This window comes from Hyperolius riggenbachi, chromosome 9 (assembly GCF_040937935.1).
Source record: "Hyperolius riggenbachi isolate aHypRig1 chromosome 9, aHypRig1.pri, whole genome shotgun sequence".
Classification (NCBI taxonomy): domain Eukaryota; kingdom Metazoa; phylum Chordata; class Amphibia; order Anura; family Hyperoliidae; genus Hyperolius; species Hyperolius riggenbachi.
The window spans coordinates 230,788,616-230,805,929 of NC_090654.1; the positions used below are offsets into that span (position 1 = coordinate 230,788,616).

General features: G+C 42.1%; 1 protein-coding gene across 1 annotated transcript; it reads left to right on the forward strand.

The window, feature by feature from the left end:
- The first annotated feature begins 237 nt into the window (after positions 1–237).
- Positions 238–17,055, forward strand: LOC137531926 (photoreceptor outer segment membrane glycoprotein 2-like). The gene is made up of 4 exons (XM_068251958.1): positions 238–529; positions 6,144–6,754; positions 12,266–12,512; positions 15,569–17,055. Exons 2-4 carry the CDS (start codon positions 6,174–6,176, stop codon positions 15,824–15,826), a joined length of 1,086 nt encoding a protein of 361 aa, XP_068108059.1. The 5' UTR covers positions 238–529; positions 6,144–6,173; the 3' UTR covers positions 15,827–17,055.
- Positions 17,056–17,314: the final 259 nt, after the last annotated feature.

Consider the following 17,314-nt stretch of genomic DNA (forward strand, 5'->3'; position numbering starts at 1 on the left):
TTACTGCATTCTATTATATGTCATTACAGTTCCTATTTGATGGCCAGGCCAGTGAAAATGGTTTTGACATAAGATCAGTAGGAGATATAGTGGTCCAGATCAGCAGCCGCTTTGCTGAAATCCAGTAAATTCACGTGCAAATGGTGGGGTGGTGACATATAATCAGTCACAGTACTAAAGCATGTTTCCTTCATTTCAAATCCTTCAGTGAAGCAGACACACAGTCATAGACAGATGAACATCCCATTTAGTAAAGTGCTTTACGCCATCTACCATAAGGGTCACAATTAAATCTGTAAGCCATAATTAGACTAGATGGGATTACAGCATCCAGATTCTCAGACTTTTCTCTCAGTAAATCCTTTGCCTTGAATCGCCTGCATCCAGCAGGAAAGTAAGAACTGGTTCCTGGAACCAGAGGCACCGGAGTGATCGTCACATCATCATCTGCTATCCATGGTAACATGCCACCTGAATGCCGCCTCATCGGTGATAGGCAATAAAGACACAAGCCAAGGAGCAGACACAGGTATTTATTACTAATGTATATATAATTCATATGCAGAAACTGTGCAGCCAAGCAGAGGTTTATAGCATCAGTCATAATGAGAATTTGTGCAGAGGCGTAACTACAAGGGAGCAGTCACTGGGGCCCAGAGCTGTAGGGGGCCCCAGCTACCACTTCATTTCGATAAAAGGGCTAAATTCTTTAGATCAGGTGTTTTTTTTTGTGTGGCTATACTTGTTATGGGAGTGAAGATTAAGATGGCCACACTTGTTTTGACCATTGCAAGATGGGCCCCCAGGTTATGAGGGTTACCGGGGGAGGCAAGGGAAAAATTGTGGATATCGGGGGGCATCAAAGTTATGCTGGGAGGCTCCATGATTTGAAGTGATGCCCCTGAATTTGTGCAATGCATTTTAGGGCTCAGAATGAGAATTGATTGAGGGCCACACCACCTAAACTGTGTTAATGTTGAAGAAAGGCAAACTATCTCAACGTCTACGTTTCTAGCTTATAGTCTAAACTACAATAAAAGCACAAATGATGAGATTAGTACGTGTACTTTTAGGTGCAAGCACTGGCAACAACAAATACCAAAAGCCAGTATGTGCTGCATTACTGGAATATTGGGATTTATTCAGAAAAAAAGATGAAAACGTACAGATTTATACATAAGCCGTATACGGACAGTACTTCCACTGGTATATATGGTACCTACATTAATAAAATGTTCTACATCTAAGGACATGTGAATATAATGTGGATACACAAAAATGGGTGTAGGTTGTATAGAAGATCATAGCGAAATGTTATATACAACCCATTACTATGTATGTTAGATAGAGGTTCACAGTTTTTTTTGTGTATCCATATTATAAACAGAAATAAAGAAAATAATGAATATTTCAGGGTATGTTTGGAATCCATGGCAGCTTTATTTAATTTTGGCTCTATTTTTTTGTCTTTAGTTGTATAGCATTTTATTAATGTAGTTGCAGGTACCATATATACCAGAGGAAGTAATCCTGGAGTATACGGTTTATGTATCAATGTGTACTTGCTTTCAACTGAAAACATGTTTACATTTCAGAATATATATATATATATATATATATATATACATATATATATATATATATTATTTTTTTTTCAAGTTATGCAGCATAGACTGGCTTTTGGTGTGTTGTCTTTGAGGTAGTTTATATATGTATGTTTGCTGTTTAACATATGAAGTAGAGTTTGACTTTTACGCCTTTGAGCAGCTGAACATCTGACAGCGTCCATAAAATGGTCCTCCAGTTGGCTATATTTGGAATATTTTCTACACACATATAATACTGCTAGTTTTTGTCCATTTGGGCAATTTGCACGTTTTGTTTTGTAATATAAGTGCTTGCATACAGGGGAGCTTAGGGTGCTTTCATCCTTAATATGTTGTGCTGTAATGGACACGGTTTTTGCACTGTAACATTGTGCAATTCAAAGTCTAGGAACAGTTCACACCTCCATATTTGGCCTGTGATGCAAAGGATTCTATTGTTATAATGTAGTATGTGCAGTGCATTGCTATTATCGCACACATTGACGTGCATAGTGTTGGTTAATGAAGGTGCACATTGGTCATATGTTACATGGCATGCCATGGTAAACGTTGTCTTTGGTTTGCAATATATGTACATTATAATGCAACACAATACAATGCCCAAGCAGGGGCGTAGCAATAGGGGTTGCAAAGGTTGCGACCGCATCCGGGCCCTTGGGCCAAAGGGGCCCGAGGAGCCCTCCCTCAACTGCAGTATTAGCTCTCTATTGGTCCTGTGCTCATAGTAATCACTTCTATAGATACTTTGAATAGTGGTAATCATGAACAAAACTGTTCCCCATCCCCTTCTTTCCCTGTAGTTGCCATTGGCAGTTTTTGGTGCTCCGTATCATTTGTTATGAATAGAGTTCTTAGGGGGCCCCAAAGTAAATCTTGCATCGGGGCCCAAAGCTCCTTAACTACGCCACTGTGCCCAAGTGTGAAACTAGCCTGATACACTGTGGCCAAAGCTGCATTCCTGAAGCACTTTGGATCAATCTTTAAAACAGTTGTCTTTACTGCTTATCACCCAATAAATCCTCATTTTGTTCATTTGTAATCAACTTGGAAAGCCTGCTTTGTATACAGGCAAAGTGGCAAACTGTCAACGAAGACATTCACTCTGAAATAGAGAGCGTTCAGGCCGTGTAACTAAGGAGCTTGGGGCCCAGGTTTGCATGGGGTGTCAAGCACACAAGCAAACCTCCCAAGGACAGCTGCAGTGTCAGAGAGGTGTATTTACAGTAGAGTAAGGAACAGTTAACCACTATGCAATGCCCATATCAGCCTAGCACCAATAAAAAGCTAATAAAGTGGTTGAAGGAGTTGGACTCTCTGGTCCAGAGGCCCCAATGCGGTTACAACCTCTGCAACCCCTATTGCTATACCACTGAAAATAACTATGCTACTGTGTAACACCACTTAAACTGTATGTAACTGTTTGGAAGGCATTGCATTGGCAGTACAATCATTATGCCTTTTTTTCTGGTGTTATTATTGCTATGTATTTCTTTACCACTGACACCTTCCACAGTCCATTGTCATGTCACTTACCATCCCTCAGAGGAGTTCACAACCTAATTCCTAGTAGTAGAGTAGTCCCTCTAATAGAGGAACTACAAAGTTTGAAGAGGACAATTGTTTGAGGGCCTTCACTGGATAACAGTGGTTTATAGGAAGCCTGTATAAGGAACATTATGGATGCTTTATTTGCAGATCTCTTTTTAAGACTGGGATATTCCTGGCATAACGTTTATTGTTGGTTTCAGAAGTCTGTAAATTACCCAGATGAAGAATACAGAACACTTGTCTTCAGTCACGGAACCACAGGAATTAGAAGCCGATTTACTGAACCATGGGTCAGTGTCTCAGAGGGAATTAAAGCTGATTTACTGACCCCTGGGTAAATAAGGGAGAAGGAATTAAATGCAGAAGATCAGCATTACAGGCAAGAGACCTAGGCTGTTTTTAGCTATTGGCAACCTAGGCAGCTGACTAGAGCTCTACCAGTAGGCAGCATGGTGGCATAGTGGATAGCACGACCGAATTCCAGCCAGGGCACTATCTGCACAGAGATTGTTATGTTCTCCTCGTGTCTGCTTGTTTCTTCTCCATACACCCCAGTTTCCTCTCACATCCCAAAAACATACAGGTAATTTAACTGGCTTCCCCCTAAAAAGAAAGTAAAAATCGTCCCTAGACTATGATGGACACATGACAATTGACATTTAGTGACAAGATTATATACGGTACTCTGTAGAGCGCTGTGGAAGATGTTAGTGCTATATAAACACTAAATAATACCGACTGAATAAATTACTATGTTGAACATACTGTTCTTTATGGAATTATTATACTCAACTGTTGGTTACTTGACAAAAGCTGTGGGATGGAACTGTGATGTAAATATGAGAGGAAAAGTTTGCAGAATAAGTGGTAAGGCCCATACACACGTCGGATTTTTCCGAACGACAGGTCGTTTGAACGTCCCGTCGTTCAGTCGTCCGCACGCCAAATCGGGCGTGTGTACAGACTGTCGTTCGGGTGATAAGACTGATTTTGAGCAATCCGCCCGGCGGATCGCTCAAGACCAGTCTTATCACCCGAACGACAGTCTGTACACACGCCCGATTTGGCGTGCGGACGACTGAACGACGGGACGTTCAAACGACCTGTCGTTCGGAAAAATCTGACGTGTGTATGGGCCTGTAATAGAAAGGACGTGTTAACACCTTAGTAATTAGTATAACAATAGTAATTGTTTCAAATGCCCCTGAATTCACAAACAAAATCCACAGTGTGTCAGGGAAAAGCAAACTGAAAAAAGTATCAACCTTTAGGCATTAGACCCTCTAGACACTATTAAAACTTAACCTTTATTATATACACTAAAAGGTGGGGTACACACAGATACAAGGCTCCAATTATATTGGAGATCCAGGTTTTAGGGTCCAAATTTGTGGGTTCGGGGGAGAGTAAAATGGATAGGACTGCTGTTTATACTTGTAACAGGGACTCTAGAAGAATCTATGAAACCCATGGGGCGGCAGTACCCCCTCCCATACAAGACCGAATGGGACTCTATACCAGCTAATTGTAGGCTAGGCACTGGGGGTAAACAAAGTGCAAGTGATCAAGTACTATACAGGAGTGCAAACAATCAACATGTTTAACCATTTTGGCTTTGTCAGGGTGAAAACATAACAGCAAACAAACATACAACACCCACTAGAACTCCAGCAAATTTAAATACAGTGCATTAGTATGCTGCTGGCACTTAAGTCAGAGCAAGTAGAAGGTGTGTAGAATTGTGCAATATTCTGCAAAACTGCATCAAATGCTTGTATATGACAATGCAAAAAGACTGCTTCTGAACACTTAAATCCCTCCGCATTAGTGTTCTGATGCCGATGTCTTTTTCTGTTTTTGTTTCTTAATGGTTTTTTTTTGTTGTTGTTACAAATCACTGCCCATTGAAGGAGTCACTGGTATGTTTGTTACCAGTACATCTATGGCACTGATCAGGCCATGCTGCAGGAGGTCCTGCCAATCATGTTTGGATACCATTAGCCTTACTAAGTTAAATATGCAAAACAGATTTGCAAATGACAATTATCCACAGCAACCAATTAGATTCATCATATTAGCTAAAAAGTGAGTTCTTGTCCATTTTGCATGACTTTAGTCCTGCTGCTATTGGTCCTATTTGTCCTGGAACCACATAGTAGTTGAAACCACATTGTAGTGGGAAGGTGTTTGACTTGGAGCTTAACCATGTAGCTCTAGACCACTGTGGGAGTAGAGGGTTCGGTAAGTGACCATGCTCTCTCTCAGAAGGCAATGCAGCAGCTTTAGGAATAAATAGAAGGCAGAAGGGTAGTACCACCATGAGTCATGTGACTGAACTTTTTATTTCATTTAAAAAACTACAGTATTTGATACTTATGTCTAATGTGGGAATGACGCAGGTCAAGGAAGCAGTACATTTTTTTAACTGGAGAGGGGTTTTCCTTGCTGTGCCTTATTTACGGTCTCTAAAACCACTAGGATTTATTTTTAATGACAAATGAACTGAGAGGGATATGGAGGCTGCCATATTTATTTCCTTTTAAGCAATACCAGTTGCCTGGCTATCCTGCTGATCTTCTGCCTCTTAAACTTTAAAGAGACTCAGAGACAAAGGATACTAAAGCTCTGATACTTACCCGGGGCTTCCTCCAGCCCCATAAACACGTCTAAGTTCCACGCCGTCCTCCTGCGGTCTGCCGTTCAGCTGCGGTGAGCTCCGGTAACAGGCTCAGTGACGTTAGTCCAGGTCACCACACATCTCACTGCACATGCATGCATGCCATCCCACCACACGTGCATGCCATCCAATCAGCTGCATGGCCAATCACAGCTGGGCGGGGCAGGAGAAGGCATGTCTGGGTGGACAGACACACTTACGTACAGCAGATGGCTTGGAACTTATTATGCTTATATATGTTTTAATATTTACCTATTGTGACTATATATCCTCAGACCTAATATAATGTTCTGCTACATTTCCTTGGGTAGGATTCTGTCTCTAATTCATACTATTACAAAATGGCGGTTCTTAAAGTGAAGTTTACGAAGACGAGGCGTGGGAAATTAGCTCAAGTCTTATGGATTTTGAACTGGATATCTGTGGTGACTGGACTCATTATCTTCAGCCTGGGACTCTATCTGAAGATTGAAATTAGGAAGCGAAGCGAGCTGATGATAAGTGGGGACCTCCAGACAGTCCCCAACATGCTGATTGCTGTGGGCACTATTGCTTGCATCATCAACTTTTTTGGAGGAAAGATTTGCTATGACTGCTCAGATGCTAACAAGTTCTCCAGATGGAAGCTGTTTATGCTGCCCTACATTATCTGCACCTTCTTCTTCACCTTCTGTGTGTTTGTGGGAGCCATTATGTGCTACACTATGAGGAATGAGCTGGAGTCTGCCTTATACCGTGGGCTCAAGGATGCCTTGAAGTATTACAAAGACACCGACATTCCAGGTCGCTGCTTTTTAAAATCTACTATAGATCTGCTTCAGATTGAATTCCAGTGCTGTGGGAATAACGGTTTCAGAGACTGGTTCGAGATCCAGTGGATGCCAGCACGTTACCTGGACATGAGCTCTAAAGAAGTCATTGAGTAAGTAACTTAAAGTCCCTTTCCAGCATTTAATTTTTTCTAAACCCTCCTATCCCTGAAATAGAAAGAAGTGCCTCCCACTTTCCAAAAACCCTGCATACTTACTTATGGGACTCCTAAAGTGCATCTGAGGTGACATATGCACTAAACCAGGGTGTAGGTACTAAACTGCAGTAAGCAATATATATTGTGCGTAAAGTCTTACCACATGATGAGTAGAGCAGAATGCAATACATTACAAGCAATGAATTAAGCACTACTTATGTGTAAGACTTTACGCACGTAATTCTGCTTAATGCAGTTTAGTGCATGCTCCTAAGGATGATATAGCCATGTGTATGTACAGTGTCAAGCATATAAATAACTAGGCTGTGTTCCTTTTTTTTCTGCCTGAAAAAGTTAAATTCAGGGATGCAAGTGACAGTTTTTCTCCAGTCAAGACGTAGATGGACTATAGCATAACCTACACTGATAATGAATTATATCTGTAAATCTCTTGCTTGGCAGAGAATATCTACTGAGTGCAGAGGATAGATAGATAGATAGATAGATAGATAGATAGATAGATAGATAGTTAGATAGATAGAGGTAAAAAGTTCATATACTTTAGCATGATGAGAAGAGAAGATAGAGGCACTGTTGAAGCATAAAAGGTACCTTTAATCCACGGTGATGCAGACAACGGGGTACACAGTGGGGGTGAGGGGAAGTGCCTGACAGCTGTTTCGCTAAATAAGCTTCTTCAGAGGCAGGAAAGATTCTTTCCTGCCTCTGAAGAAGCTTATTTAGCGAAACAGCTGTCAGGCACTTCCCCTCACCCCCACTGTGTACCCCGTTGTCTGCATCACCGTGGATTAAAGGTACCTTTTATGCTTCAACAGTGCCTCTATCTTCTCTTCTCATCATGTCACGTGTATGTTCTTGAGAGCACGTTTTAGCCTTGGTACGGATCCGGTGCCATCCTGCCTCTGGTTCATCTAGTGCCAGTCTTTTGTCCTCTCTCATTGTGTTCATATACTTTAGCTCTGGGACACTTGAATGACTGTCCTTGAGCAGAGACAATACAACATTCAATGTACTTTTCAAGTATTTAAATATAAAACGGTGGAATGTGTACAAAAGTTTTTTTTAGTTTTTTTTTTTAGGAGTAAGGGGATAGGTACAATTCTTTATCACACCAGTTTATTTCCATCTCAGATTCACTTTAAAGCATACCTGAAGTGACATGTGACATGATGAGATAAACAAAGATATTTAGTACTAGCCCTGCTAAGAAATCATCTGACGTTCCTTTATGATTTCCTAAGATGAGGTAGTATGCAATATTTAAACATATTCACTTTGCCAGAGGTCAATGGGAGAATGGCCTAATCTAGAACGTATGCTCATCAGAAAGTGAGTTTTGAGGGAGCGTTTACAGGTTTTAAAGGCTAGAGAGTGACGGATGTGCTGTGGCAGTGGATTCCAGAGGAGGGGTGAAGCACGTGAAAAATCTTGCATACGTAAATGCAGGAGGTTTCTAGAGGAGGACAAAAGAAGGTTGTTAGCAGATCTGAGATTGTGATTGGGTTGGTATTTGAAAACTAACTTTGAAGGTTAGAGTTAAGGGTTAAGAGTTTAAAATGGATTCTCTCGTTAATTGGCAACCACCGAAGAGCTTAGCAGATAGGAGCAGTAGAGGAAAAGTGAGAAGAAAGATGAATGAGTCGAGCAGCCGAGTTCAGTAAAGATTGGAGCAGTGCCAGTCATCACAGGACAGTGTTGACAAAGATGAGTAGGAGGGTGGTTGTGGACAACATTTATTTACTGGAGATGGAGACCAGAGCCGGGACAAGGTCCTCCAGCACCCAAGGCTGAGACACCAAAGTGCGCCCCTCCATCCCTCCCACCCCAGCCATCACACACTGATTGCTATTAGACTAAGAGGCGCCACAGGGCCCACAACCTCCCCAACACCTTAATATCTAGTTATCTGGCTTGCAGTCACTGCTATGTATCCCCTTTTCTTATTTCTTTCTGCTTCATACACAATTAGGAATGACAGCTGAATGAATTCTGCGCCCCCTCCTACACTGCGCCCTGAGGCTGGAGCCTCTCCAGCCTATGCCTCGGCCCGGCCCTGATGGAGACCTTCAGTAGATGGCCAACAAACAAAATACTGGCATCATTACAGACTTCAACAAAGAAACAGTCACATAACCTTTAAATAAGAAGTTATAATTTTTTTTTAATAATAAAAAATAAGAAGTTATTTAAAGTTGGAAATATGACGCCTTAAAGGAGTCATATTTAAAAAAAACAAAAAACAGATCTACTTACCTGGGGCTCCTTCCAGCCCCTGGCAGCTTATGTGTCCCTCATCGCAGCTCCGCTCCCAGTGGTGGCCTGAGGTCCACTCCATTGCAGCAGCTGACCTGGCGGAAGCGCACGGCCGCCCCCCCAGCACCAGGGAGTGTTCTACGCAGGCGCAGTGCTTCTGCGCCTGTGCAGAATGATCCCAGCTATGTAAGCGTGATGTGAGCAGCATGGCCGCAGGTGCAGAGTCTGCCGATCAGGTTGGCTACTGTAACAGAGGAGACCCCGGGCCACCGGCTGGGAGCGGAGCTGCGGCGAGGGACACATAAGCTGCCAGGGGCTGGAGGAAGCCCCAGGTAAGTAGATCCGCTTTAAAAAAAAATAATAATCCAGATGTTGCCTTTATAGAGGAACTTTAACCCAGATTGAGCCTCACCCCAGTCAGAAGCAATACCCCCTTACCTGTAAGAAATCTTCACCTTTTCTTACCTTTATTTTCAGTTAAGTTCCTAAATAATCCCCACTCCAATGGTTTGGCACCCTGGTGTGGCTTCTTGAGATCTGTCATTGGGCTTCTAAAGGAGAACTCCACCATCACATACAATAGCTCATATTTTTGTAGATATGTTATTATACAGTATATTTTCATGGGACAGAACTGAACATATGGCACTTTGATACAACGTAGTCAGTGTACAGCTGTAAACAGCTTGCACAGCTGTAAATTTGCTGTCCCATCAACATAACCCAACACACAGCCATCAATGTCTAAACCACTGGCAACAAAAGTGAGTACAACCCTAAGTGAAGAATGACAAAATGTATGCAGGTAGTTATCATTTATTTAGGGTATTTATACAACACCAACATCTTTCGTAGCGTTGTGCATAGTAAAGTAGTTCCAGGACCACATGCCTATCAGGCAGCGATAAGGTGAGGTTGAGGAGGACTTGTGACTCAATTTAGCTGTGTTAAGCTTTAAAGTATTGTACTCAGTTTATCAGAATACTGTAAGGCTTGGTGGTGTATTCTCCAGAGTCAGCATGCAACGCATGAGCTGACGTGCAGGAGGTACACACACTAGCACCAGGAATCAGGTTATCCCCAGTTTAGTGGAGGAGAGGACTGACTCCAACAGGAGATTGTGGCGCACAGAGCCGGTGCAGATCCGACAGCCACAAACAATACTTTCGCGATAGCGTCTCAGCGCAAGGTAGTGCGGAGCGCATAAACCAGAACTGAGGAGATCAGGACAGGTAGACAGAATGAACGCTTGCTTAACTAGCCACTACTTAGTGACAGCAAGCGTCCACAACAAGACAGACTGGAATGAGGCAGCCAATGCGTTTGCAGCTATGGCGTGCCTCACAAAGACAGGACAGGATAGTCAGGAAATAGCAGGATCAAGATAGATGAACGTAACACAGACAAATATACAATAAGTATGTTTTCCTAGCGTATTACAAGTACAGCTATCAATGAAAATATTTGTAACGTCTGACTAACATATGTATATATCAGCAATGAACCGATATATGACATAAGCAGGAACACTGACTAGGACTGGAGCAATACAGGGAACAGGACTCAGAAGGATTCGCTATCTCTTCGCAGAGATGAACGCAATCCACAAACAGAACCAGGAGCAGGATAACTAACTCAGCACGGGTGATCACGATACGCGCAAACTACCAAAACGTGCTGGAAAGCTGACTAACTGAACACAGGATATAAACAGTTTGTGTACGTATACATCAGCAACACTGATGTATCAACGTAACACGAATACAAGGAAAATAACAAACGTGCTGGTATGAATATATATTGGCAATGAACCAATATATGATGCAAGACCAGCAAAGTATCTTTAGAACAAGAAACACGATCTGGGGCTGAAGCAACAGCAAGACAGGCTTAAACTGAAGCTATGATAACCCGAGGAGCCCTGCAGGAAGCAGATCTTTATACTGAGGTCATCCAATGGAGCAGACATGCAGATTCCCACACAGGTGAATGATATATCAGTCACAAGCTGACAGCAGGGAAAGGCAGACAAAGCTATGCAGCTTGCATGGAAAGAGATCAGAACTGCCTGAGCTGCAGCACTACTACTGCCAGCAGTACCTGCTGCAGCAGCGATCATGACAAATACTCCAATCAAGGGCAGAACCCCAGGTTACTATGTACTTCTATCTGGTTTTTCTACTTTATAGGAAGTAGAAAAACCAGGAACTTCATTCAGAGTGTAGCTTACTAGTAGTGAATCATTAATAATTCGAAAGAAGAGATGCAGCGGCAGTGCACATCCAAATAAAATTTCAACATTAATAGCACAGTTAAAATCAATTACATGCAAACAGTCGCATGATGGAGAGAGGTATAAGCAGTGTGAGGTAAACCTCACCATCATGTGACTGACTGTAATTGATTTTAACTGTGTTATTAATGGTGACTTTTTTTTTTTTGGATGTGCACCGCCACTGCATCTCTTCCAGGGGTGCTCGGATACCCCTTTTCAAAATCTTAATTGATCCGGATACCCAGATATCCGGATCCGAATCAGATATCTGAATCCGAACTTTTTGATATCCGAGTAAACTGATATCTGAACCCAATATCCGGCCAGTTTCGGAAATCCGGATAGAAAACCGGAAGTGACTTGAAAATGGCTTAAAATGCTTCCAAATGTCTCTTCAAATGGCCAAAATCCCTTTCGGAGCTCTCTCTCTCTCTCTCTCTCTCTCTCTCTCTCTCCTTCGATGCCTTCGAAAGGGATTTTTGCCATTGAAGGTGATATTGGCTTCTGCTTGGATATCTGAACTAACTATCCGCTCAGATTTCAGAATGAAAATCTGAGTTTGCTCGGATAGTCTATTCAGATTTTAAAACTATCCGAATTGCTATTCAAAGTTCGGATAGTGGAAAAAGTTCAGATTATCTGGGTAGTTCGGATATCCGAAATCTTGCTGAGCACCACTGATCTCTTCTTTCGACTTTGGCATTTTAGTATTTATACAAGTGTACTTAGTACAACTGGGCACAAGATTTACATCCAATATTGAGAAGTGGACAAGTGCACATGGTAAAATAGTAATATGAGGATTATCACATCCTTTGAGGTCCAATAAGGTACCAACAGCACTCTTAGCTAAGTGATGCTTTCAGAAGGTTCAAGTTAAACTGATGAATAATTTGTGAACAATTTCCTTTGCACAGTCGTTTTAAAAGCAATGTGGATGGAAGATATTTGGTGGACGGAGTTCCTTTCAGTTGCTGTAACCCCAGTTCCCCCCGGCCCTGCATCCAGTATCAGATCACCAATAATTCTGCTCACTACAACTATGATTACCTGACTGAGGAGCTGAACATCTGGCTGCAAGGCTGCAGGGAGGCTCTGCTGGAATACTATGAGCAGCTCATGCAGAGCATCGGCCTCACTGTACTACTTGTATGGCTATTCGAGGTGAGCGTTCTCTTCTACCGAAAACACATTTAACTTTCTTCTAAGTGAAAACTTTATGAAAACACAAGATATCTGTCATAAGAACAGACCATAAAAATATATTGCTGAATGCAAAAATTCTTTTGTATAAATATATCATTTTGCAAAACCTCCTAACTTGGTAAAGGCTGCCATTTACTGGAAATGTTCTCCTATCTATATAACTAAAAGACAGTTGTAATTATGCAAGGCGTGGACACCCTCAGGCCAGTTGACAGCTTAAGTACACAGTTAGGCTTGGTTCACACATAAATCTGTACATTTCTGGTCCAGTCCAGTCAATTTTGCATCAGTTTTACCTAACAGGATTGGAACTGTGTGAACACACCCATAAAATAGATACAAAACTGATAGGACAGAACTGGACCAGCAATGTACACGTTTTAGGGCTTATTTCCACTGGAAGCTGTGTCAGTTACCGAATCATCCACGGTTTCCGTTTTGATCGCTAAGCCTTGCCATACATGGCTATAGTGGTTTGGCTGCGTGCTGCAGAAATCTGCAGCATGCCGTCCAGATTTGCACTCCATTGAATAGAAAATGGGCAGCGCTTCCCTGTGCAGCTCACATGCTGGGAAACGCTGCAGATTTAGCCCGGATTCAGCTGGAAATAGGCCCTTATGTGTGAACCAAGCCATAGAAAACTCATACAAAACTGATGCAAACTGACAGGACTGGACACCTTTTATGTGTGAACCCAGCCTTAGCAGCCTATCTGCCAGGAATCCTATATACTTACCGAAGGTTATAAGTGTGCATGGCTTAGTATGCTAAGCCATGGTAGCTTAGTGTGGGGGGCAGGGGCTCTGCGGCAGTTGTGGTGTTGGGCTGCTGGGGCTCAATAGTAGTTGTGGTGTGCGATTCTTTCGAGAATCAGGGGTTTACTGGTGATACCCAATTTGGAGCTTTAAGAACCGCTTTTAACCCTTTTACTGCCAAGCACGTACTACTAGGTATGTTGTGGCAGGCAAATGCTTTAACTGTCAGCAACGTACCTAGTATGTTATCGGAAGTTTTGTCATGGGGAAGCAGCGTGGGGGGGGGGGGCATCCTTCCTCTCTCCCTCCACGTGGGTCCCTGAATAGCTGAAGCCAGGTTGGTGTGTAATTACTAACCCGATCACTCCATGCAGAGTGTTCCCCGCCGACTCTCTTCTTCCTGTATGACACGTGATTATATAAGCAACATACAGGATTGAGCTGCCAGCGGGGGACAAACGGCATAGAGCGAGTGATCGGGTGAGTCATTACACACCCCACCTCTGCACCAGCAATTCAGGGGGCCACAGGAGGAGGGCTCGTGTGGAGGGATGATGTTGGCCCCCCCACCCTGCAGTGGCCCTTATACCTGCTACCTATACTAGGGGCTCCTATACCTGCTACCTATACTGGGGCCTCCTATACCTGCTACCTATACTGGGGCACCTATTCCTGGCTACCTGTACCGGCGGCACCTATACCTGGCTACCTATACTGGTTGCACCTTTACCTGGCTACCTAGACTGGCACACCTACTCCAGGCTACCCATACCTATACAGGAAAAGTGCAATAACAATACACATCTGGTATCGTTGAATTCGGCAGAATCGGGGCTTTAACATACAGTGACATTTTTGTCAATAAATGTAATTATTTTTAAAAATAAATACACAGCAGAAAAATTTTATTTTTTATTTCACTTTTTTTTAACATATTTCACTCAAAAAAATTGTTATCTGCAGAAAAAGTAAAAACATTTTGTTTCAGTGTTCAATCCCAATTCATTACAGAAAAAAACAATATATAACATATCCTATTTCATGTAGGTTTTCTTGTAAAAAAAATACTAAGTAAACCTAATGAGTGCAAAATGTCTAAAAACTGCTTGGCAGTAGATGTGTGCATTTACAAATCAGCTAGCAGCGAAGGGGTTAAGGCATATGTGCGAACAAAAAGAAAAATAAATAAATGTAAGTGTATTTATAGCCTAGATTGAGAAAGGTAATGTCAAGCCTGTATATATATATATATATTAAAAAAAAACAACTTTCATAGCTGAGACCCTAAATATCAAAAAACTTCCAAAAATGGGCTCAAGAGTTGAGGGCACAAGACTTGCAATTAAAGATTGTGGCAGGCAACAATTTCTTCCAAAAACATGACCAATGAAAATTAGGCTTACTATCCTGAAGTTGTCTCACCTAGTTATCACAGCAGCCAGAAAAGTGATTTATAAATAGTATGTAGCTATCCAGTTTTATGCTAGGTGAGGTTGAGAAAGAGCCTATGTATTTGTTCAGTACAAATTTGACACCAATTCATAAAAAGAAAAGAAAACTCATAATCCTAAATCATTTTCATAAGTGCTTTCATAAAACTAAAAAAGGCTACACTAAATAAAAAAAGGCATTCCTAAAACAAACAAAAAAAAAATACAATGGGAAAAAAAGAGGGAGAGAGGTGAGGCTTTCTTGAAGATAGTCATGGCATTAGTTCCAGAAATTAGGGTCCCATGGTCAGAATCAGATATGGTTTGCAACATCTAAACATTGTATGCACAGTTTAAAATTGCCATTGTTGGGGCAAAAGAAGATATGAACATAAACCACACAGATGCCACACTGTCAACTAGATTTTGAGGCTGATTGTTTAGTCTCAAATACATGGTTTCAAAATGCTTAAAAGTGCCAGAAATATGCATCTCTACAACTTGTCCCATTTTGCAGTTATCTTTTTCTCCTGTGTTTTCTCCTAGGAGATACTTTTTATCTTCTATTTAAAATAACATTTCACTCTAGAACTAAAAAGGTACCAAAAACAGGTGAAAAAGTACTATCGAAACTATTCTGAGTATTTTCTTGCTTTGTGGTGGTTTAAAATGCATTTTACTGATAATCTTGAAAATATCACCTAAGAGGAAACTAAAGAAAAAAAGTGAATTGCATATGGCCCCTTGTGTCGTATGGAATAAGGGATTTCAAATTCTTTGATAGTTCGCAAGTTTTGAATTGGTAATGAGATGATATTATTTTCTACAGCTCTCAGTGCTGACCGGTGTGCGTTACCTTCAAACCTCCATGGAAAACGTTCTGCTTTTAGGAGATCCTGAGAGTGAATCTGAAGGATGGCTACTACAAAACAGTTGCATGGAAACTGCTAAACATAACATCAAAATCATCAAGAATCTGGGCAAAGCCAATCAGATAACTGGCAAATCGGATCCAAATGTGGATATACCAGTAGCAGACTATGGTCCCGATAATGTTCCGCCAAGCCCCATTACAACAATTAGCTGATTACAGTAAGCAAGATACTACTTTCGGCCAAGAGACAATATCGTTTTACATTGTTATTGGGTATGTTGTGAAGTTGCATGAAGCTCTATGATATCTATATAAGGATGAAAAACATTCACAATAGAATTAAGTCACCAGGGACCATCTTGTCATCTTACAGTAAGGTAAGGGCGTAGCAATAGCCATAGCAGCTTTAGCAGCTGCTAGGGGGCCCAGGTGTTACTTAATGTATTCACCATTAACTTTCTTGTGTTCCTCCGCCCTCAAACTTTGTCTCAGTGCCCATGAACTATGTGTAGTGTTGATTGGATGGCAATGTAAATTGCCCAATTAACTCATATCCATAAGGTAGAGGCAGGTGGCATTGCTTAAGAGTGCCTACATCTGAGGGCCCGATGTAAGTTTTGCTATGGGGCCCCATGATCTCTAGCTACACCACTGCAGTAAGGAATTTTAGTGATGTAATGGCATGGCTAGTGGCCAGTGGTTGAATTTATACGGGTAATCCCGGGTGCTAAAGTCACATGTAATGGATGTTTATTTCTGTGAGAGTAGAAAACAAAAATGAAAGGGTACAAAATATTTAAAGGACAACTGTAGTGAGAAGAACATGGAGGCTGGCAATAGTCATCTCCTTTAAAAAAATACCAGTTGCCTGGCTATCCTGCTAAACCTCTGCCTCAAATATTAAAGCCATAGACCCTGAACAAGCATGCAACAGATCAGGTGTTTCTGGCATTATTGTCAGATCGGACAAGGTTAGCCACATGCTTCTTTATGCAAGTGAAGTGAGGTCTGGTGTTAGTCGAGGAGCAGAAATGCAGACATCAAACCAACAAACGTTGATTCCGGTGATACCTTTAATGACTAACTGTACATGCCTGAAGAAGAAACTTAACGTTTTGATAGCTTGCAATGACCCATGTACAGTTAGTCATTGAAGGTATCACCGGAATCAACGTTTGTTGGTTTGATGTCTGCATTTATGCTTGTTTATGGTGTTTATGGTGTTATCCGCAACTGGTATTGCTTATATGGAAATAAATATGTCAGCATCCATTCAAAGTTTAAAGTGGAACTAAATTTTGGGTGTGAGAATGCATTAAAGAGACACTAGAATAAATCTCGCTTCAGTGCTTATATTCAGCAGGGGCATGTGTGCCCCTGCTAAAACGCCGCTATCCCGCGGCTGAACGGGGTCCCTTCACCCCCAACCCCCCCCCCCGCAAAATATACGACCAACTTGGTCGTAGATTTTGCTGCTGTTGAGGCAGGGCTAACGGCTGCAGCCCTGCCTCTCAGCGCCGTCTATCAGCGGTGCATCGCCGCCTCTCCCCCGCCCCTCTCAGCGAAGGAAGACTGAGAGGGGCGGGGGAGAGGCGGAGATACACGCTGACAGACGCGCGTGAGGCAGGGCTGCGGCCGTTAGCCCTGCCTGAATGCGGAAAAGATCCCCCCAAAGAACGGAGGGGATTTGGGAGGTAAGGG